General features: G+C 57.0%; 2 protein-coding genes across 6 annotated transcripts in view; both read right to left on the minus strand.

Annotated features, from left to right (window-relative positions):
- Positions 1 to 1,108, minus strand: part of LDB3 (LIM domain binding 3) — a 60,252-nt gene extending 59,144 nt beyond the window's left edge. For all 5 annotated transcript variants that reach the window (XM_060103295.1, XM_060103285.1, XM_060103323.1 and 2 more), the window contains exons 1-2: positions 1,062 to 1,108; positions 849 to 964 (exon numbers count right to left, since the gene is read on the minus strand). In XM_060103295.1, coding sequence (XP_059959278.1) covers positions 849 to 941 — 93 coding nt within the window. In that variant the 5' untranslated portion in view covers positions 942 to 964; positions 1,062 to 1,108. The remainder of the gene's footprint in view (positions 1 to 848; positions 965 to 1,061) is intronic.
- A 2,664-nt stretch (positions 1,109 to 3,772) lies between these two features.
- Positions 3,773 to 13,619, minus strand: OPN4 (opsin 4). The gene is made up of 10 exons (XM_060080451.1): positions 13,476 to 13,619; positions 12,150 to 12,295; positions 10,950 to 11,083; positions 10,425 to 10,628; positions 9,597 to 9,768; positions 8,990 to 9,154; positions 7,935 to 8,042; positions 6,895 to 7,075; positions 5,602 to 5,745; positions 3,773 to 3,811 (listed from the first exon to the last, which is right to left on the minus strand). The coding sequence occupies exons 1-10, from the start codon at positions 13,617 to 13,619 to the stop codon at positions 3,773 to 3,775; spliced, it is 1,437 nt and encodes a 478-aa protein (XP_059936434.1).
- Positions 13,620 to 18,846: the final 5,227 nt, after the last annotated feature.

Genomic DNA, 18,846 nt, shown 5'->3' on the forward strand with positions numbered 1-18,846 from the left:
CAGATCTAGCTTCTTGCTTCTCTGGACTTCAGTGTCTCCAGCTGGGCAATAGAGTTTACTCAGACAATCTCCAAAGATCTGTGACATTCCCATCAGGCAGTGCCATTCCCTGATCACAGACACTGCAGAACACACAGGCCATTTCCCCAGGTGAGCATGGCGAACCAGACTTGAGACAGGCAGGCAGAGCAGCTGTAGGTGAATGGCTAGGGCCTCCAGCAAGCGAGGAAGGCCCAGCTCCACGAAGCCAGCCAGGGTGAGGTCCCACAGCAGCCCCAGGAAGGCGGGGGTAGAAGGGGGCTGTTATCTCAGGTCTGGGATGGAGTGGATGCAGGAGACCGGTTACCAGCCCAGCCCAGCTCCGAGCCCTGATAGCAGGGCAGCCAGCGTCAGCAGTCTGTACATCTAACCATCTGCCCGCCTGTCACCTGACCTCTCCATGCCAGGAGTGCTCTTTCCCCAAAGCAGCTGCCCACTTCCAGGCTTGGGGGGTACCCTGAGCCCACCCTCCCAGAGAAAGGCTTAGGAAGGTCCTGTACTTTCTGTCCACCTGCCTGACTGGCCCGCAAACTTGGCATTTCTTTCTCTGCTCAAAACACCAGCCGCTTGCCCATGTTTCATACTTATAATAGGCCAGCCAACGAGGGTGGGCAACAGCTGTGGCCAAGACCAGGGGCCTGTGGCCGGCAGTATCCAGTTGGGTCCAGTCCCACCCCCAGACCAGGAAAGTGTGCTCTGCTTTCCAAGAGCCTCAGGGAGGACAGACAGATGGACGGATGGACACACACACCCTCCTTTGAGCATGCCCCGCCCCTGGGGATTCTAGGCTGTGGGCCGTGCACACTCACCCGGGATATGGTGAGTGGCATGTTGAAGTCCTTGCCCCCCTGCAGACGGAAGCCCCAGGGCCCAGGCCCGGTCAGGGTCACGCTGTAAGACATGCCGGTGCTGACAGCGGCGGCCTCTGCGGATGAAGGGAGAAGAGTAGAGTGAGAGGACCCTCACACACCCTGCCTCCCATGCCCGTACCTCGGCGCCTGCCCCCGACCCCCCGGCCTTGCCTGCTCCGTCCCTTTCTGCCTGGCCGGGCTGTGTGCAGCTCCTGAGAGGCTCCTAAGAATAGCTGGGAACGAATGCCATCGACACTGATATCTGCCCTCTGCTGCGCCCATAAATGGACTGTAACCCTACACTGTGCCCGCCCGCCCTCGGCCTCCCAGCCGGTCCACTGTGACTCACAAGGCTAATATAGCCCCTGGGGAGGGGTGTCCGGCACCCAGCACCCCCCAGGGGGCAGGAGAGGGGCCTGGCCAGGTTAGTGATAATGCTCTGCCCCCCTGTTCTCCTCTCCTTGCTCCCTCCACCCTCTGGAGAGCCCAGACTGCCCAGCTGCCCTCTCTGCCTGGCTGTACCCACCCCCTTGCCCAGAAGACCGTGGCTGAGCTCCCTTGGCTTGGGGCTTTGTGACTTGGGTCTTTGCTGCCCTGTGTTCCCTGGTGAGGACCCTAAAGTTGCCCCTTATCCTCATGGTGGCCCAAGATAAGGGACAACTTCAGGCCCCAGAGTTGTCCAACCATAAAAACAATCATCATAATAGCAGCAGCTCTGGGCATGGCCAAGCTCAGCTCTGGACCCTTCACGCCATTATGTCCTCAGATCCTGAGAGGCTGCCACTTGTCCCGCTCAGAGAGGTTAAGTAACTTCCCCAAGGTCACACAGGTAGTAGACCCAAGCCATACTGGAGTCTGAGCTCATTCCTATGAGGACTCGTGCCAGATAACAGGCTGCCGCTGGTGGCAGGCACCTCCTGATACCCAAAGCTGGCAGTGGGGGCCCCCTGCCTGCACCCTCAGCGCAGAGTCTGAAAGCAGGTCTGGGGCAGGCCCCCACCCTCCAGACCCTCTGGAGCCTAGCAGTTATTCCTGGCTCTCCTGTCTCATCTGTGCTCTGAAAACTTGACAGCAGCATGGAAAGCTCCAGCTGCCAGTGTTGCATGCCAGGCCCCCATGCCCTTTGCACCAGAATGGCAGGGGACAGGGAGGAGAGGAGGCCATTTGCTCAGCTGCTGGGACAAGGGGCCAGAAGGGGCCGGGAGGGGAAAATGTGTGTGTTGTGGTCAGTCCATAACCCAGAGACAGTATGTTCTGGATGGGGGCCTAGGCCCCTCGGGACTCCTGCCAGTGTGGTCTTGGAGCCAAGATACCTCCAGAAGCCCTTTCTCAGAAGAGACGTCAGGCTCTGTGTGGTCTGGAGGTAGATCAAGGCCCACACTGCTCAGGAAACTGAGGCCCAGGGAAGGCAACTGGGCCCTCTGTTCTCTGCCCTCCTGGAGGTCTCTGGCCTGAGCTGGGCCCTGAGGACTCAGTGCTGGCCTGGGTGTGAGAAATTTCCCAGCTGCCAACACCCCACCTCAAACTCTGGGCCTAGCACATCCAACATGCATGACAAGAAGGAGTCCCCACTTCACAGGGGCATTTGGTAACTTGCCCAAGGTCACAGAAATATCAAGTGGAAAAGCCAGGGAGGGACCTGTGTTCTTTCCCCCACTTCACCACCTCCTCTGCCCTGTGTCATGCAGCCCAGTTGTCCTGCCTGCCTAGGTCTGGCCCAGGAGGCCAGCAGCTCATGGCCAGCACCCCGACCTCCCCCATCCCATCCTCTGCCCCTCCCCCAGGCCCCATCCCATCCATCCCGACTCCAGCTTTATCTCCTCTCCAGGGGAGGAGGGTGTTTGTCCTGCCAGGCTGGTGAGGATCCAGCAGCAGTGCATGACCAGTGTGGGGAAAGGAAGGAGCTGATCCTGCACAGGGATGGGGAACCCTGGGCTAGGCCGTACCTGGAGCTGCAGGCTCTTTCTCTGGACTCAAGCACCGCCTGATGCCTTATGCTGCCTCCGGGGAAAGGGAGGGGTAGCAAGAAGGATGCTCTTAAAGGGGAAGGCCAGCCTCCCTCCATCTGCCTCCCCTGGGAGATCCAAAGCCAGCCAGAGAGCAGCTGGTACTCACAAGCCGGGCGTGAGCTGCTTCCCAGTAACAGCAGCTCATCGGGGAGTAGGGACGGGGGCAAGCCTGGTCTTTGCCCCTCCTCCACTCTGCTCCCTGCAGTTTGAGATGGGGTTTTAGGAGTGAAAATCACGAGGTCAGGGACAGAGGGAGAGGAGGAAGAGAGGCTGCTGTCGGCATCAGAGGCCAGGCCTTGGGTCTCTCTCCCACGGTGGCACCAATAGGTAGAGACTGTGCTTGTCGGAGACCTTCTCCGCTTTTTATTTTTCTACATCCTGCCAGAGCCACACACCCTGGGATGAATTAGACCACTGATTTGAAACAAACCACAGGTGCAGTGTGTGCACTCGTGCACTTGGTGTGCATGCAAATATGTACACACAGGAGAGTGTGCCCCAAAATGCACATGTGCAGAAGAGGGTGGGCCATGGTGGAAATAGCACTCTGGGGGGAAAGCCAGAGGTGAGTAACGGGTTCCAGCGAGTGAAGGTCTGTGTTCCGGGCCGCAGGAGGGCCTGGGTGCCCACTCTTCAGGCTGAGCCTGGGGTGCAGGCTCTTGAGCTGAGAAGTGGGTGCAGACCACTTTGCAGAGCAGGAGTTTTGCAGTACAGGGCCGCGAATCCAGCACAGCTTGGGTGACAGGGCCACTTCCAAAGCCCGCAGGCCCACAGGGTAATCCTGGGTCTGTGTGTGTGTGAGGGGGAGGTGAAGGGGTTTCACATGTCCCAGAAGACATGGGCATGTCCCAGAAAGACAAACTGATGGGCACCCTACATCCTGGGGTCCAGGCTGGGGAGCAGCCCTTTGGTCTGAAAGCAAACAGCAGACATTTGTTTAGCTCAAGGAGTATCCCACTGGGAGTAGTCTCCCAGGGACCCTCTGTGTTTAGGGGCACCGCGTGACAGAGGGGGGTTGTACGGCCGTCCCTCTGGGATGTCCCCAGGCTCTCGGACTCCTGGGGTCGGGACTGAGCTCTCCTCACCCCCACCATCTGATCCTCCCCTTCGCTGCAGTCCTCTTCCACATGCTTCCACATGTCTCCTCTCTCCCTGCAGTCTTAAATGCCTCATTCCTTGCCTGTCCTACCGACTTCCTCCCATCTTCTCTCTGTCAGCTCATTCCACTCAGCCTGTCCTTCCGCAGCCCCTGCGGGGAGGCCCAGCTAATCTGCTAAGTTGACCAAGCCCCTCAGTGCCCTGCGAAGCCCTCCAAGGGCTCCCTGTCCCCCAGGCTCGTGACTGGAGACCCCTCACAACAGCACCTAGTGGGCCTCCCCTTGGCTCCTACCACCTCCTGCCCCCTTCCCTCCTCCATCCCCACCGCCAGCTCCCAGAGCCCCTTGACTGCTCCCGGGGTCACAGAGAGACATTCTGTTCCGGGACACCCTGCTATGTTTGTACAGGCTGTTTCCTCAGCCTGAACCGCCCAGTCCCCGCTCCTCGGCCCCATCCTGCCTGGCAATCCCTGCTTTACCTCCACCTTTCCTGGGAGCCCTCGGGGACTTGCCTCTGCTTTCAGCACCCTGTGTGCTGATACCTCATTGGCAGTGCTTATCACACGCGTTAGGTGACTGCTGATGTGCTGTGCCTCTCTGCCCCGCGCCCCACCCCAGCCCAGTATTCTCTTCAGGAGAGGCACAGTGCCTTTCATCATTGTCCAGCCAGCCTGGGGGATGCTGCTGGCCTCTGCCCTGACCTCTGTGGTCATGAACAGTTCCCGGGCTCAGGGCTGGGGCACCTGGGGAGTGGTACTCCCTGGGGTGGGAACGCTGGAAGAGGCAGGGGTCCCACAACTGCAGGGAGCAGCCCAGGGCTCCCCTCTCTGGGACAGGCAGGGGAGTGCCTCTGGCCTTCGTCTCGCTGCCTGAGACAGCCCGGGAGCTGGGGGTGTGGTGTGGGTGTGAGTGGAGGGGCAGGGAGGGGAGCTGTCAGCTGAGGGGCAGGGCAGCCTTAGGACCTGTGCGCACGGCGTTTCCAGCGTTCCAGAATATGGCCTTCTCTAATCACCATCAACATTCCGTTCCATAGGCACTTGGGCAGACAGCTGGCCTTCTTTTAATAGCCACAAGTATTCTGGGCGATACCCTAATCTCAGGGCATTCGCAGTGAGCACATACACCGATTGCAGCCTCACACCCCCAGGTATACGCAGTTTCCAAACACAGAGAGGTACGTGCTACCCACACGTGGTCACATGCACAGCTTAGAGCAGACACATTAGGGCACACTCAATCCCATGCCCCACAGTGCCACAGGGGCAGCATGCGTGTGCCAGGCACATGGTCACACACATTTACATACATGACGTACATTCATCATAGTACGGTAGAGCCGCCACCACCTGCTATGTACATGCACAGTCAAGGTCACACAAACACACACAGACACTCTCAGGCACAGTCACACTCAGGCCTGCTGAGAACATCTTGGAGTCACGGAGACACCCAGGACCCCCAGGTGAGCAAGGGAAAGCTGGGAGGTGCAGGGAGGGGGTGATTCCCAGAGGGCATTGGGTCTGCTCCCCTTTCCTGGCCGCTCCCTGGGCTACTTGCTCCTTATCCCCGCCCTTTTATAGATTGGCAGGTGCCAGGCCCAGTTACCTTTCCGGGAGCCTCTGCTTCCTGTCCCTGGGACTTGGGAGGGGCCTTGGCTTCCACATCCTCAGGGCCCTGACCGCAGGGGGACCATCCACTCACTTGCTGGGAAGTGCCCCAAGCCACTGTTGCCTCCGTGTCTGTCCAGCCCTGGGGGAGTGGGAGAGTCCCTGTGAGGTGAGGGGGACGTTCTGCATCCCTGCTTCTGCCCCCTCCCTGACCAGGCCTTCCTCCATCCTCTCTACACTTATTCACTGGGGTGAAGCCCACAATACTGTTGGCAGGGTTGCTGGTCACCAAACCCTTGCAAACTGTGCGTGCATGTGCTGGGATGTGTGTGTATGTGTGTGTGTGTGCTTGTGTGCTTTCTTGAGCATGTAGGATGGGTATGTCTTCATGAGGATCTAGGCCCTCTTAATGGATAAGATTCACTCCTTGATGTTTACTACATTAGTTCAGGGATGGGTCCTCTGACAGCTCCTCCCTCAGCCCCTCAACTGAGACCCTCAGGGATGGGGGCAGTGGGAGGAGGTCATGGAAGCACTTGGTGAGGCCCAGAGTGGGCCCTGTAGGCACAATGATGGAGGAGCTGGGGACAGGGGCTCAGGTCACAGGGAACTCTCCTGGTGACATCAGGGGGCATCAGAGCTTCAGGCCCCAAGTAGGGGCTGGCAGACTGGTAGCTCCCATGGCTGACCACAGCGGTAGGGTCAGCATCCATGGGCACCCTATCTAGTCTTAGATGTAGACATGATGATTTTCCCTTTCAGAGGAGGACACGGAGGCTCAGAGAGGGTGAGTGACCTGCACAAACTCACACAGTAAGGACTTGAACTCAGGCTTGAACACAGGTCCCCCGACTCCAGAGCCAGTGCTCCTTCCACTGTATCCTGCGAGCTCCAGGAGGAGGGCGCTTAATGCTGAGGATGAAGGGTCCTGAGCTAGCTTCTGCCTGTCTCTCTAGAGGCCCATCTAGGGTCAGAAATGCTAGGCTTTTCAATCTGAGGCTCTAAGGCCCTGGGATAGTGCTGGCATGGAAAAGAGGCAGCCTGGAGTTGGAAGACCCATGTTTAGTCCTGGCCCTGCTGCTGGGTGACCTTGGGCCAACATGTTGCCTCTCTGACCCCAGTGCCCCTGTCTGGCAGGGACGATGGTGTGTGGGAAGGCCATGGGGGGGTGGTGGTGAGGTGCTCTTCCTGCCAGTGTCCCAGGTTCCTGAGGGTCCCTGAGTCTCAGAAGCAGCCCCGCCCAGAGGAAAGGATGGCGAGGTGCCGGTCAGTGAGGGCCCAGCCTCCTTACCACCTCGCTCTCAGAGCCCAGGGACACCTGGCGCCTCCGTCCAGAGATCCAGCTGAGGTCCGAGGCCTGGCTGCTCAGTGTGGAGCGGTGGGTGAAGCGGTAGCTGGTGTACAGGCCAGTGCGCTGGCCTGACACGCCCAGCAGCACCCCGAGGCAGGGCAGGTGCTGGGCGATGGCCATTCTGCAAGGACAGCACATCGGGTTAGGGGGATGGACAGACAGACTTGAGGAGATGGGGGTGGATGGACAGACTGATACTGGGCTAATGGGAGTGGACAAAGAGCCACTGGGGAATTGGGGACATAAAGACATTGGGGTTATGAGGATGGGCAGACAGACAGTGAGTCCATGGGCATGGAGGGAGAGCCTTAGGGTGGCACGTTCAGCCAAATGCTTGCTTTCAGTTCTCGAGTGGCTGACCTAAGCCGCATTTCTGCAAATGGGGACCAAGAACGCTCCTGAGCCGCCTCTGAGCTGGATGGGCTAAGGCCTACAGCTGGCCTCAGCAGGGTGCTGAGTTACTGACACCACCAGGCAAAAGGAGGCACTGAAGGCCCCCTCGTGGAAGAGGCCAGCTGTGCTGGGATTCTATCAGCAGAGAGCACTCTGGGTCAGAACAAGCCCCAGGCCTCTGCCAGGGCCCCTGAAGTGCAGTGGAGCTCTCCCTGCTGGGATCTCTCCAGGCTGCCACTGTCTGGGGGCCTCTCTTTGTAGCAAGCAGCACTGCTGATCAGCCATCCTGGCTGCCTTTTGGCCTCAGCTCTGAAAATCCCAGTTAGTATTGGACACTGCCCAGGGAACTCTGATGTCCCTCCAAGCTGAGCCTCCTAGGAAGCTGGGACAGCAGAGAGGGTCACACCAGCTCCACATCCCAACCAGTGTCACTGGCTGCTCTCAGCTGCTAGAGTTCCCCACCCGATGCATGTACACAAGGGACAGGAAAGATGGCTGGCCTCTGCCCCCATTTATAGGCCCAGGCCCTCTATGCCCATGAGGGTGGGACTGGGGATCTGGGGCTGGGTTCTGGCAGAGGGCCACACCTGTACTTGGGATGGGTGATGGCATAAATGATGGGGTTGTAGATGGCAGAGGCCTTGGCGATGACAGCTGGCACCGAGTTCATGTAGGGCGTCAGGACATGTGCGTACCTAGGACAGAGAAGCTGTGGTCCCTCTGCCAGCTGGCCCTCCCTGGGGACTCCACAACCCACCAGCCCTCTCAGGAACCTTCTTCATAGGCCAACCAAGCCCTGCCAGGGCACAGCCCAGCCTGGTCCAAACCAGCATGACCAAGTCATCCCCGGGGGAGGGACTGAAATGCCAGGAAGAATCCTGATCTGAGGGGAGTGGGAACCCAGGGAGCAGTTGAGGGAAGGGCGCTGAGAAGATGTGCCAGGTTGGGGGTTTCGCCAGGTCCCACTGTCCCTTGGAGCCTGTGCTGCTGGCAGTAAACCCTCCCCACCCCCAATGACTCTGGCCCTCTGCCCAGCTCTCCCCATGCCCTGCCGAACCCTGATCCCTGCTGTACCCCTGGCTCCTTGAGAGTAACTGCGCAGGAGAGCCCCAGAGGGGACCAGGCCGTTCCTGCACCAGGAGAAGGTCTCATACCCAAGCACCTGCAAGGATTCATAGTTCTCACTGTCTCAAAGTGCTGCTGAAGTCTGGCCTGCCTCCATGCTGCTGCAGATATCAAAGTCCGCAGACTCTAGCCACAAAGGACTAGAGGGCGGGAGGTGAGTAGCACCCTGGCTGTGTGCCCACAGTCTGGATGAAGAGGAAACCAGAACCTCAGGGAAAGTTGCATATTCCCAAGGGATCTGGCAGGACCTGGCAGCCCTTGCAGGCCCTCAAACCAAACCCAGTGTGGCCCAGAACTCCCCCAGCATGTCTCCTAGTGCCTCCAGGAATGAGACAGGCCCGGCTCCCGTGGGGCATCTCATAGCAGGGGGAGAATAAGCCTGTGAGGCTGGACCTAGGGTGTGAGGACGGCTGGCTTGGGCTTGGGCTTGGGCTGGGGAGGGAGAGGCTGCCCCAGGGTCCCCTTACCCTTCTCCCACCCTTCCAGCCGCTGCCCCAGCCCCTTAGCCACTGCTCACCCAGCAAAGCCCATCAGGGCCACAGTGGAGTAGGGGGCCCAGGAGAGCACGAAGAGAAGGATGACCAACAGCTCGATCTTGGCCATTTTCCACTCATTCTGCAGACGCTGCCGTTGCCAGGGGCACTCACCACCACCCTCGCTGGCCCCGAAAGTCTGGAGAGCTCTAGGAAGCATGCAGAATCTGGGTCTGACCCCACTCGGGCTGCAGTGAGTGCCAGGGTCATGGCTACTGTCAGGGAGCCTTCTTGGACCCGGCCCTCCCTTCCAGTGCAGGCAACCCTGACTCCCAGAAAGTTCCCCAATATATCCAGCCTAAGCTGCCTCCCTGCGCTTCTACCTCTCGTGTCTTCTCTTTCCCCCACACCCCCTGACCAAGGCTGAAGGCCCACACTTCAGAAGACTGTGTCTCCTGAGACTTTTCTAAGCACCCAGGTTGTACTGGCCTTTCGGCATCCCATCCCATAAGCACATGTACTGAGCTGGTCTTTGCCCATCTGGGGCTGGGAGTGCCCTGGGGTGTGGGTACAGACGTGAGTCACGGGCAGCCCTGGCCAAGGGGCACAGCCCCCCTCCCATGGAGGCCCTCCTTCATGCCCAGCTCTTACTGGCCCGTCTCCCGGATGGCCTTGAAGATGAAGATGTAGCAGTAGATGATGACAAGCAGGGGGAGGAAGAACACAAAGCAGAAGAGCAGCATGGTGTAGGCGCGGACCGATGGCATGAAGCTCACGTAGTCCCAGGAGCAAGAGGTCAGCAGCCCCTCGGGCACATAGGCACCTGGGAACCAGGGGCGGGTGCTCAGCCTTCAGGGCAGTGCTGACTCAGGCTCCTCATCCAGCAGGGGCTTTGGATGTGGGGTCTGAGCTTCTCAAACACTGGCCCCGGCCCCAGCCCTGCCCAGTGGAGTGAGGAAGCCAGGGCACGTGGAGGGGAGCTTTCCAAGCTGGTTCTAGCAGGAAACAGCTGGCAAAGTCCACTGCTGCCCAATCTTGCCAGTTTGGAAGAGAGACCTCACCATAGCCCAAGGGTCTTACTCCCCCAAGACTTCAGCCAGCTTCCTGGTCCTGCCTCAGAAGGGTGGGTGCCTTGCTGCTAACCCTCCTACCTGCTGAGGCCTCACACCCCAACTCCTGCCTGTCTGACTCATTGCAAACTCAGCATCAGATGCACCTGTCACTTCCCGCCAGCCAGGAACCACGTGGTCTTCCCCTCTGTATTTGGGGAGGGGAGCCCAGGTTATCCTCTGATTGTTGATGGTACAGCCTCAGTTCCCCCTGCTGCTAGTCATGCCCCCTGAATGTCCATTTGCTCTGAGACTTAAGCAGTCCCTTGGCCCCTCCTGCCAGCTGGTCAACCCAAGTCCACCTACCTGCCCCTTGAATGTACCCCTCCCAGCCTATCTTCCCTTCCCCTCATTCCCTGAGCCCACTTACTCCAGCCAAAGAAGGGCGGCAGACTCCAAGCCAGGGCATAGAGCCAGACGCCCAGCAGGACAAGCGCCGCCCGCCTCTTGGACGCCATCCCGACGGTGGCCAGTGGGCGTGTGATCACCAGGTAGCGGTCCAGGGCGATGGCCGTCAGGGTAATCATGGAGGTGATGCCAAAGACAGCCCCACAGAAGGCATAGAATTCACAGCCTGTGGGCACAGCTCCCTGACCTCAGTCCTTGGCAGGGAGCCCGTCAGATACCCCAGGGGAAGGAGGGTCTGTGGATTGCGTGTACTCAGCTCCTACGCTCGCCTCTCAAGGAAAGCAGGCCTAGTTCCTCTCCACCCCACCTACATGCATCTGACAGAGGCTCACGGAAACCTCTTGCTAACTCATGAGACTGAGGGGGACTACCCACTCTTTGCCCAGGAAGAGCACATCGCCTTCTCATCTGGGCCACCCTCCACTGTGGACATCCCCTGTCCCAACCCTCCTCCTCCCTCCAGCAAGAGGGAGTCCCAAGTGTCTACCTGCCTCTCCAAAGAGCCACTGCTTATAGACGCTGCTGACGAAGAAGACGGGGGCCTGGGTGAAGGACATGAGGAAGTCGCTGACCGCGAGGTTGATGATGAACATGTTGGCAGGCGTCCTGAGCCCTCTGCTCCTGTGAGGGGTCAGAAACTGTCAGGAGTGGGGAGCTTCCCTCAAACACACGTGCACACACGTGTATGCTTGCACACAGGCACGAGCTGCTGGCCCACAGGCCCATCCCGCTGCCCAGCGAGTACCAGCCAAACAGCTCTGGAGCCTGGCAATGTGGGCTAAGAAGTGAGACCCCTCAAGGCAGCAACTCATGCCTCTCCTGTCCCCCTTCTCCCAGTGTTCCCGCAGCCCTCACCTTCGGGGCTGGCAAAGGGGAGAGGAGTTGACGATGGTGCCCACAGGCCAGGTGCTTTCACAAACCTCGTCTCCCGTAATCATCCATCTTCACACCTACCCCCTCACCCCATTTCATTTTGCAGATAAGAACACGGAGGCTCCCACCCGTGAAGTGGCTTGCGGTCACAAGACTCAGGAAGTGGCACAGCCAGGATTCACTCATTTGCTGGGCACCGTACATATAACAACTTACTTAATCATCACATTGACTCTAGGAAGTAAATCTCAACTTCAATTTGCAGACAAGAGAAGTGGACTCAAAGAAGTAACCTGCTCAAGTCGTTTCAGCTAATAGGTGGTAGAGCCAGGAGTTCACTTCTCCACGTGCCTGTCTCAGCCATTCAGGCGGCGAGTGGGGCAGGTAGGGAAGGAAGCCAAGGGTGGTGGCCAGGGCTGGTTGCTGAAGGGCTTGCGGACTCAGGACCCTGGTACCCAGGCTGCTCTTTGAGGCAGAGGGAGGGTGCCCACGGGGACAGGTGATGATGGAGGTGAGCCGAGAGCAGGGCAGAATAGGCAGAGACGTGGGCGTCATAGGGACACATACCCTACACAGACGGTGTGCCTGGGGCCCAATTAAATGTGCCATTCAAGTTGCCCTGGATTACATTTGGGCCCCTTTCCTGGGTTTGAAGGTGGAGGCCTGAGCCTGAGACCATTGGCCCTGGCCTCCCCACCCAGACTCAACAGCGCCCTGGCAGAGCTGGCACCAGAATTTCCACCCTGTGTTCTGCCCTGTCTCTGCATGGCTGGCTGCCCTCAGTGCCCAGGCCCCCATCCTGCCAACCAGGCACCTGCAGAAGGTATAGATGACCGTCAGATTTCCCAGCATCCCTGTGAGCCCCACCAGCAGGATCACCGTGCCCAGGGTGTAGTGGGCGTAGTCTGGAACGTCGACCGTGGGAAAGGGGACCCAGGCAGCAGCCTGAGCCCTGGCTGTCTGTGAAGAGACAGAGAAACAAGGGCATCACATGACTCCATCACCTTCAAATAGTCCTGAGAAGAAGAGTTAGGGTTCCCAATGGGGCAGGTAAAAAACTGCCGCAGGGGGGCAGGCTCAGAGTGACAAAGCCGTTTGCCCACACAGCTAGCAAGTGGCTGAGCTGGAATGGAAACACAGGTCTCCTAAAGTTGAGCCCAAGTTCCTATACCATGGCCCAGACGCAAAAGTCTTCTAGTAGTGTGCTCAGATCGCCTTTGGAGGCTGGTAGGACAGACAGACACATGTTTGGCAAGCAGGGACATGGCTGGAGTGACTTTATCTTTCCTTGGGGAGAAGGCAGAGCCATCTCCTGGGTGCGTGCCTGTCCTCTGTATGGGCCCCTTCCCAAGTGCCCGAGACAGTCAGCAATGGTATTCCAGTCCCCGTTCACTCTGGGGAGGTAGAGTGGGGTGGAGACCCTCTTCTTAGGAGTCCCACACCCTTCCCAGCCTCAAAGAAGGAGGTTGTATTCTTCAACTATACAACTGGGTAGGGCTGACTTTGACACCTGGTGTGAGAGTGAGAAAAAGAATTGTCTTTTAAAAAGAAAATTCAGGCCTCCTAGGTCACTGTAGGGAGGTCATGATCCTATGAGGCCAGTACAAAAGGCTTTAAAGAGTGGTTTAATTTCTGTCCTGCCCTGGCTCCTGTAGCTACTGGAGCCTTTCCATCCTGTCCAGAACCTAGGCCAGCATCCCACGGTCTTGAGGGTGCCCTCATCCCTCCCCAGTTAATGGTGGGGTTGCTGGGGTATGGCCCTGGGCCCTGGCTAGGATGATGGAAGCAGCAGAAGGCACTAAATACCTCACTCTGGGCTGGGACAAACCCAGAGGCCCAGGGCAGCCTTCCTCTCTGGAAGGCTCTGGGGGGCATCCTACTACCCTCAGAAAGAAATGGACGTGCCATTCCAGCCCTTTGTCCCACAGGGCTGTTTTTTGTTCTTTGGATGCTCTCCACAAGGAAGGAAAACTTGCCACACTCCCCTCTATTGGTCTCTTCGCGTAGGACAGGCTCAAAGAAGTTCAGTAACATGCCCAAGGTCCCACAGCAGAGCTGTGGAACCTTGTCAAAGCCCCTGTGTGCCCCTAGGAAGAGCACCAGGGAGCGGGAGGGAGGCACACGCTCGCCCCAGGCTTACCGTGGGGCTGATGGGCGGAGGGTGGTCCAGGCTGGAGGTGCTGCTCCAGGAGCTGTCCCACCTGCTGTGGGAAGCTGTGGTGGCTATGCCGTTGGATTCCTGGGCCGGGTCCAGTGGGGCTCTTGTCCCCGAAGGAGAGTTCATCCTGATGTGGGGTGGCCCTTCTCAAGCCCACAGAGAAGTCAAGGGCACGGGAAGCTCAGGATATTAGCTGTGCCCAGCCTCCCAACGTTCCTCCATCCTCAGCACCCCTTCGCGGTCCACCGGCTGCCTGCTCCTGTGTCCGGCGTAGACCCAGCCTGGAGCTGTTCTTGGGGCTGGTGGCTGCTCTGTGTCCAGTGAAGCACAAAGGAGAGAGTGTCACAGTTATGGCGAGTCACAGTCACAGGGTCTGTCCCCACCTTTAAGTAGTGGAGCTGGGAGTGTACGTGCCCAATCACTTGGCACCTCGGCTCCCTCAGGCAGGTCCCTGATGATGGCGGCACGCGTGTGTGAATGTGTGGGCGAGTGAGTGTGTGCGTGTGTGTGTGTGTGAGTATGAGAGTGTGTGTCCATGTGAATGTGTGTGTATGTGTATATTTCAGAAGAGATTGCCAGTCTCCGGCCCTTGCACTTTGTCCTCCCCTCTGGCCAGGCTCTCTTTCTTCCCTGAGCTCATCAAGAACAGCCTCTGCCGCCCCCAAGACCCCCTGCTTCCAGGGCTCTGTGGAGCCTAGACTCAGCCTTTCCACGGGGTACCCTCCCCTCGTGTCTGCCCACATAGCCATCACACCTTCACAACCATCCCATCCACAACCAAGGCTGGTCCCCCCATGTCACAGATGCAGAAGCTAAGAGGATACAACAGGATAGAGCACAATCAGGGGGGAGATCAGATCACGAGGCATCTTTTGTTTGTTGGTTTTTGATCATAAACTTTTTTTTTTTTACATCTTTATTAGAGTATAATTGCTTTACAATGGTGTGTTAGTTTCTGCTTTATAACAAAGTGAATCAGTTATACATACACATATGTTCCCATATCTCTTCCCTCTTGCGTCTCCCTCCCTCCCACCCTCCCCATCCCACCCCTCTAGGCGGTCACAAAGCACCGAGCTGATCTCCCTGTGCCATGCGGCTGCTTCCCACTAGCTATCTATTTTACGTTTGGTAGTGTATGTATGTCCATGCCACTCTCTCACTTTGTCCCAGCTTCCCCTTCCCCTTCCCCATATCCTCAAGTCCATTGTCTAGTAGGTCTGTGTCTTTGATCATAAACTTTTTAATGAAATAGAAAGTTTGAAAAAAAAAGAAAAAAAAAAAAAACCACAAAGCTGGTAGAGACCTGGGAGCTCACCCAGGCCTGCAGGCCTGGCGTGAGCTGAGTGAGTATCAGAGAGGTGGAGGGGACCCCCAGGCCACGCCTACCTCTTGGGGGAGGACAGCAGGAGGAGGGTGGGGTTCCAGGGGCTGGGGCTGCACAGCAGGGTGTCACCGAGAGAGGGCGCTCACAGGTGGGAGCGGGAGGCTGAGTGGGGACGCGACTGCTGGCAGAAGTGCCACAGTGAGCAGAAAGCGGGTTATGAACGCCCACCACTCTCCCGATCTCCTGTCCTTCTCAGGTGCCTTGCAATGGCCAAACCTACCTGGAAGCCAGAGGTAGGGGGGCTTGAGAGATGTGGTTCCCTCTGACAGAGCAGAGCAGGGCAGGGTTACGGAGCCCCCATGCGTCGTTCCTCCACACCACCCCCACCTGCCACTGTTGCCAGTAGACAGTGTCTACTGGGTCCTCTCCACTCCCACTACTGGCCAGGAGGTCCGCCCTCCCACTTCACCTGTGGATGTCCTTGCTCTTTAATTTTCTCACCCCACCCCAGGGGCTGCTCATGGAGAAATGTTCTATGCCCTGGGTGGGCAGTGGTGCCAGCTGTCTGCCTGGCCAGTCTCCATAGCTCTCCTGGACCAGCCCGAGCCACCCTTCTGCTCAGCCTGGCCTAGGAGTTTATAGGTGATCACACCCATTCCCCCCACCATCCCACTCGCCATGCCAGGGAGATCCGAAGATGTCCGGTGTGCCTTGTGGTACTCGGAGCCCTCGCCCACAGCTCTGCACTGACTCACTGTCTGCTCTTCACGCTTTGCTGGCGTGGCTGGAGTTGGGAAAAGCTTTCCAGGTCCCTCACCCACAGGGGAGTACTAGGGGCATAGGAAGGGAGAGGGCTGAAAGCTGCCCTGGGGTGACGTAGAAGGCCTGGGCATTTGCACAGTGAGGGGGCTAGGGAGGCAGGTGTATGATGTTTGATGTTAGATCAGTGGGCCCTCAGCAGACATGTAACCACACTTGTTGAGGGACTGTGATCAACCAGCATCATGACACTGTCCACAGACCCCCAATGCCAACTTTACATACATGTTCCCTGAGCCCCAGAATTCCTGCCCTTTGCAGAGAAGTCGTGAAAGTCCTTGTAAGAAAAGCCCCTGGGCCCTGCATTTCTGTTGTCTGGTGGTAGCACCCAGCATCTGGGGAGGGAGGCAGATATTCCTGCCCTCCAGCATGACCTAGCAGGCAGCACAGTAATGCCATTCCCATCCTGTCCACTCTTGGGGATCAGTTTCCTCAACCTGGGGCTGGCCAGGGCTATCTGGTTACCTAGAGACTCCTGGGAAACTCCCTGGAGCCGTTGCCAGGGAAATATTAAATGTCTCAGTGAATGTGTTCCTGTAGGCCCCTGGCCAGCAGCTCACCTGGACCCTCCCTCACCTGGATCCTGCTGGGTTCTAGGCAAACCCTCTCAGGATAGGGCCCTTCCTTCTTCCTGTGGCCTGAGGGAGGGACCATAAAAGCAGAAACAGAAAATCCTTGCTTTTCTGCTGCCTTACATCGTATAGCAGCAGGTGTAGCTCTGCCCTTTTACCTGCCCTGGGCTTAGAAGTGCCATCCATTCCCTCCCTCTCCAACCAAGTGCACGCGTGCCCATCGGGAGCCAGCCAATTGACCAATGGTCCTGTTAATGTCTCTGTGGCCAGCCTCTCTCTCTGTTGCTCTTTCCACCCTTACTCCCCTTCTGGGGTGCTCCCACTGAGTTCTCTCCTATGCAGCCTATGCTAGCCAAAGGAGGGGCAGGCAGGGGGAGAGTCATGGGGCAGAGTCTATATAACACTGTGGCACTGTATTCTGTGGCAGGCTCCTGGGCTGGACACCACTTGGTGCTCACACTCCTGGCCTAGGGTCCTGACCCAGGCCCTTAGAGCTGTCCCCTATGCCATTCCTACTGGTCCATGTGTGTCGTTTCAGCGAGTCCAGCCTGGTGGCCTTCAACTTCATACCCATCCAAGTGCCATGCATTCATCAAACAACTACAGCAGTGTGCCATGCCCTGGGCTGGCATCCATCACAGAGGCTGTCCCGGGCGAGCTTGCTATGTAATAGTCACCCCTCAGAAAGTGGCCTCTTCCTCCCGCCCTTAGCTGGAGGCTTCTGTTGAGGGGCTCAGGGCCAGTTAATAGGTGTGAGAGAGGACTTAGAAAACAAAAAGTCAAGGAAAACATGAGTAAGGCCAAAAGAATAAACTTTTAAGCAGAGAACTGATGACACACCCTAGAGGGGCATGTTGGTGTAAAAAAACCCATGAAGTGGGTGGTCTTGTATTTCACACACCCTGGGCACACTCAGCAGCCCATCAAAAGCAAGAATTTGCTACTGGACTTAAAAAATGAAATTTAGGGCTTCCCTGGTGGCGCAGTGGTTGAGAGTCCGCCTGCCGATGCAGGGGACGTGGGTTCGTGCTCCAGTCTGGGAGGATCCCACGTGCCGCGGAGCGGCTGGGCCCGTGAGCCATGGCTGCTGAGCCTGCACGTCCGGAGCCTGTGTTCCGCAGTGGGAGAGGCCACAGCAGCGAGAGGCCCGCGTACCGCAAAAAAAAAAAAAAAAAAGAAAAAAAAAAAAGAAATTTAGAGTGAGCGACATGGTGAAGGCAGTTGAAAAATACAAACTTCCAGTTATAAAATAACTAATTCCTAAGATGTAGTGTTCAGCATAGTTGATAATACTGTATTGTATATTTGGATGTCACTAAGAAACTAGATCTTAAAAGTTCTCATCACAAGAAAAAAGTTTCTGTAACTACGTGTTGTGATGGATGTTAACTAGATTTATTGTGGTAATCATTCTGCAATATATACAAATACTGAACTATGTCGTGTACTTGAGAATAATATAATGTTATGTGCCAATTGTATCTCAATTTTAAAAAAACATGAAATTCATTCCTTAGTGCCTTTGACATTTCCTAGTTGGCACACAGAGCACTCTAATTGGGGCACACAGAGAGGCTCGATCTACCCTAGGAATTACTATATACTTTTTCTGACCTTTTGGTGATATGCTGGAACCGCAGGAGAGACAATTTTCTTCTTTAAAATATTCTAGGGCTTCCCTGGTGGCGCACTGGTTGAGAGTCTGCCTGCCGATGTAGGGGACACGGGTTCGTGCCCCAGTCTGGGAGGATCCCACGTGCCACGGAGCGCCTAGGCCCGTGAGCCATGGCCGCTGAGCCTGCGTGTCCGGAGCCTGTGCTCGGCAACGGGAGAGGCCACAGCAGTGAGAGGCCCGCGTACCGCCAAAAAAAAATAATTAATTAATTTAATTTAATTTAATTTAATATTCTAGCTGATCTTAGCCATGTTCCTTAGCAGTTTCCCATGAAGTAGAGCATTTGTCTGAGGGAGAGAGGAAGGGAGGAAGGTACCCACTTTGATTTATGACATCCTAGAGCAATTTCTTTTTTTTTTTTTAATTAATTTTATTTATTTATTTATTTGTGGTACGCAGGCCTCTTACTGTTGTGGCCTCTCCTGTTGCGGATCACAGTCTCTGGACGTGCAGGCCCAGCGGCCATGGCCCATGGGCCCAGCTGCTCCGCGGCATGTGGGATCTTCCCGGACCGGGGCACGAACCCGTGTCCCCTGCATCGGCAGGCAGACTCTCAACCACTGCGCCACCAGGGAGGCCCCCTAGAGCAATTTCTGACTGCTCAGAGAGCACAGGTATAGAAGATACATAGAGCAGAATGGAAATCTACATGAAACACAAAGATGTTCTTAGTGAAGAACAATTCTGGCATATAATGTGTGTCTAGGTCTGTTCCCAGTGACCCCCCACAAGCCCTCGTTTATCTGAGCATGGCATGAGTGGCACTGGGAGATTTCTGAACGAAAACCTTGCAGTGGAATTGGCTTTGTCTTTTGATGTGACTATAGGCATGTCAGCTTTGCCGGCAGAATCCCAAAGCTGTAAACACTGTGAATTCCCTCTCACACCAGCCCAGCGCTGTCCCTATCTGCCGTGAGGGTCTGGGAAGTGACAAAGAACATCTCTGAGACTTAGTTTCCG

This window comes from Mesoplodon densirostris, chromosome 1, assembly GCF_025265405.1.
Source record: "Mesoplodon densirostris isolate mMesDen1 chromosome 1, mMesDen1 primary haplotype, whole genome shotgun sequence".
In the NCBI taxonomy this organism is placed as follows: Eukaryota; Metazoa; Chordata; class Mammalia; order Artiodactyla; family Ziphiidae; genus Mesoplodon; species Mesoplodon densirostris.

Excerpts from the sequence above, each read along its gene's own strand:
- OPN4 (XM_060080451.1), bottom strand. The coding sequence starts at position 13,619 with ATGAACTCTCCTTCGGGGACAAGAGCCCCACTGGACCCGGCCCAGGAA. Across the intron at positions 10,629-10,949 it reads GTGGCTCTTTGGAGAGGCAG|GCTGTGAATTCTATGCCTTC; the intron begins GTAGACACTTGG and ends CTGTGCCCACAG. Across the intron at positions 8,043-8,989 it reads GCCCTGATGGGCTTTGCTGG|GTACGCACATGTCCTGACGC; the intron begins GTGAGCAGTGGC and ends TCTCTGTCCTAG.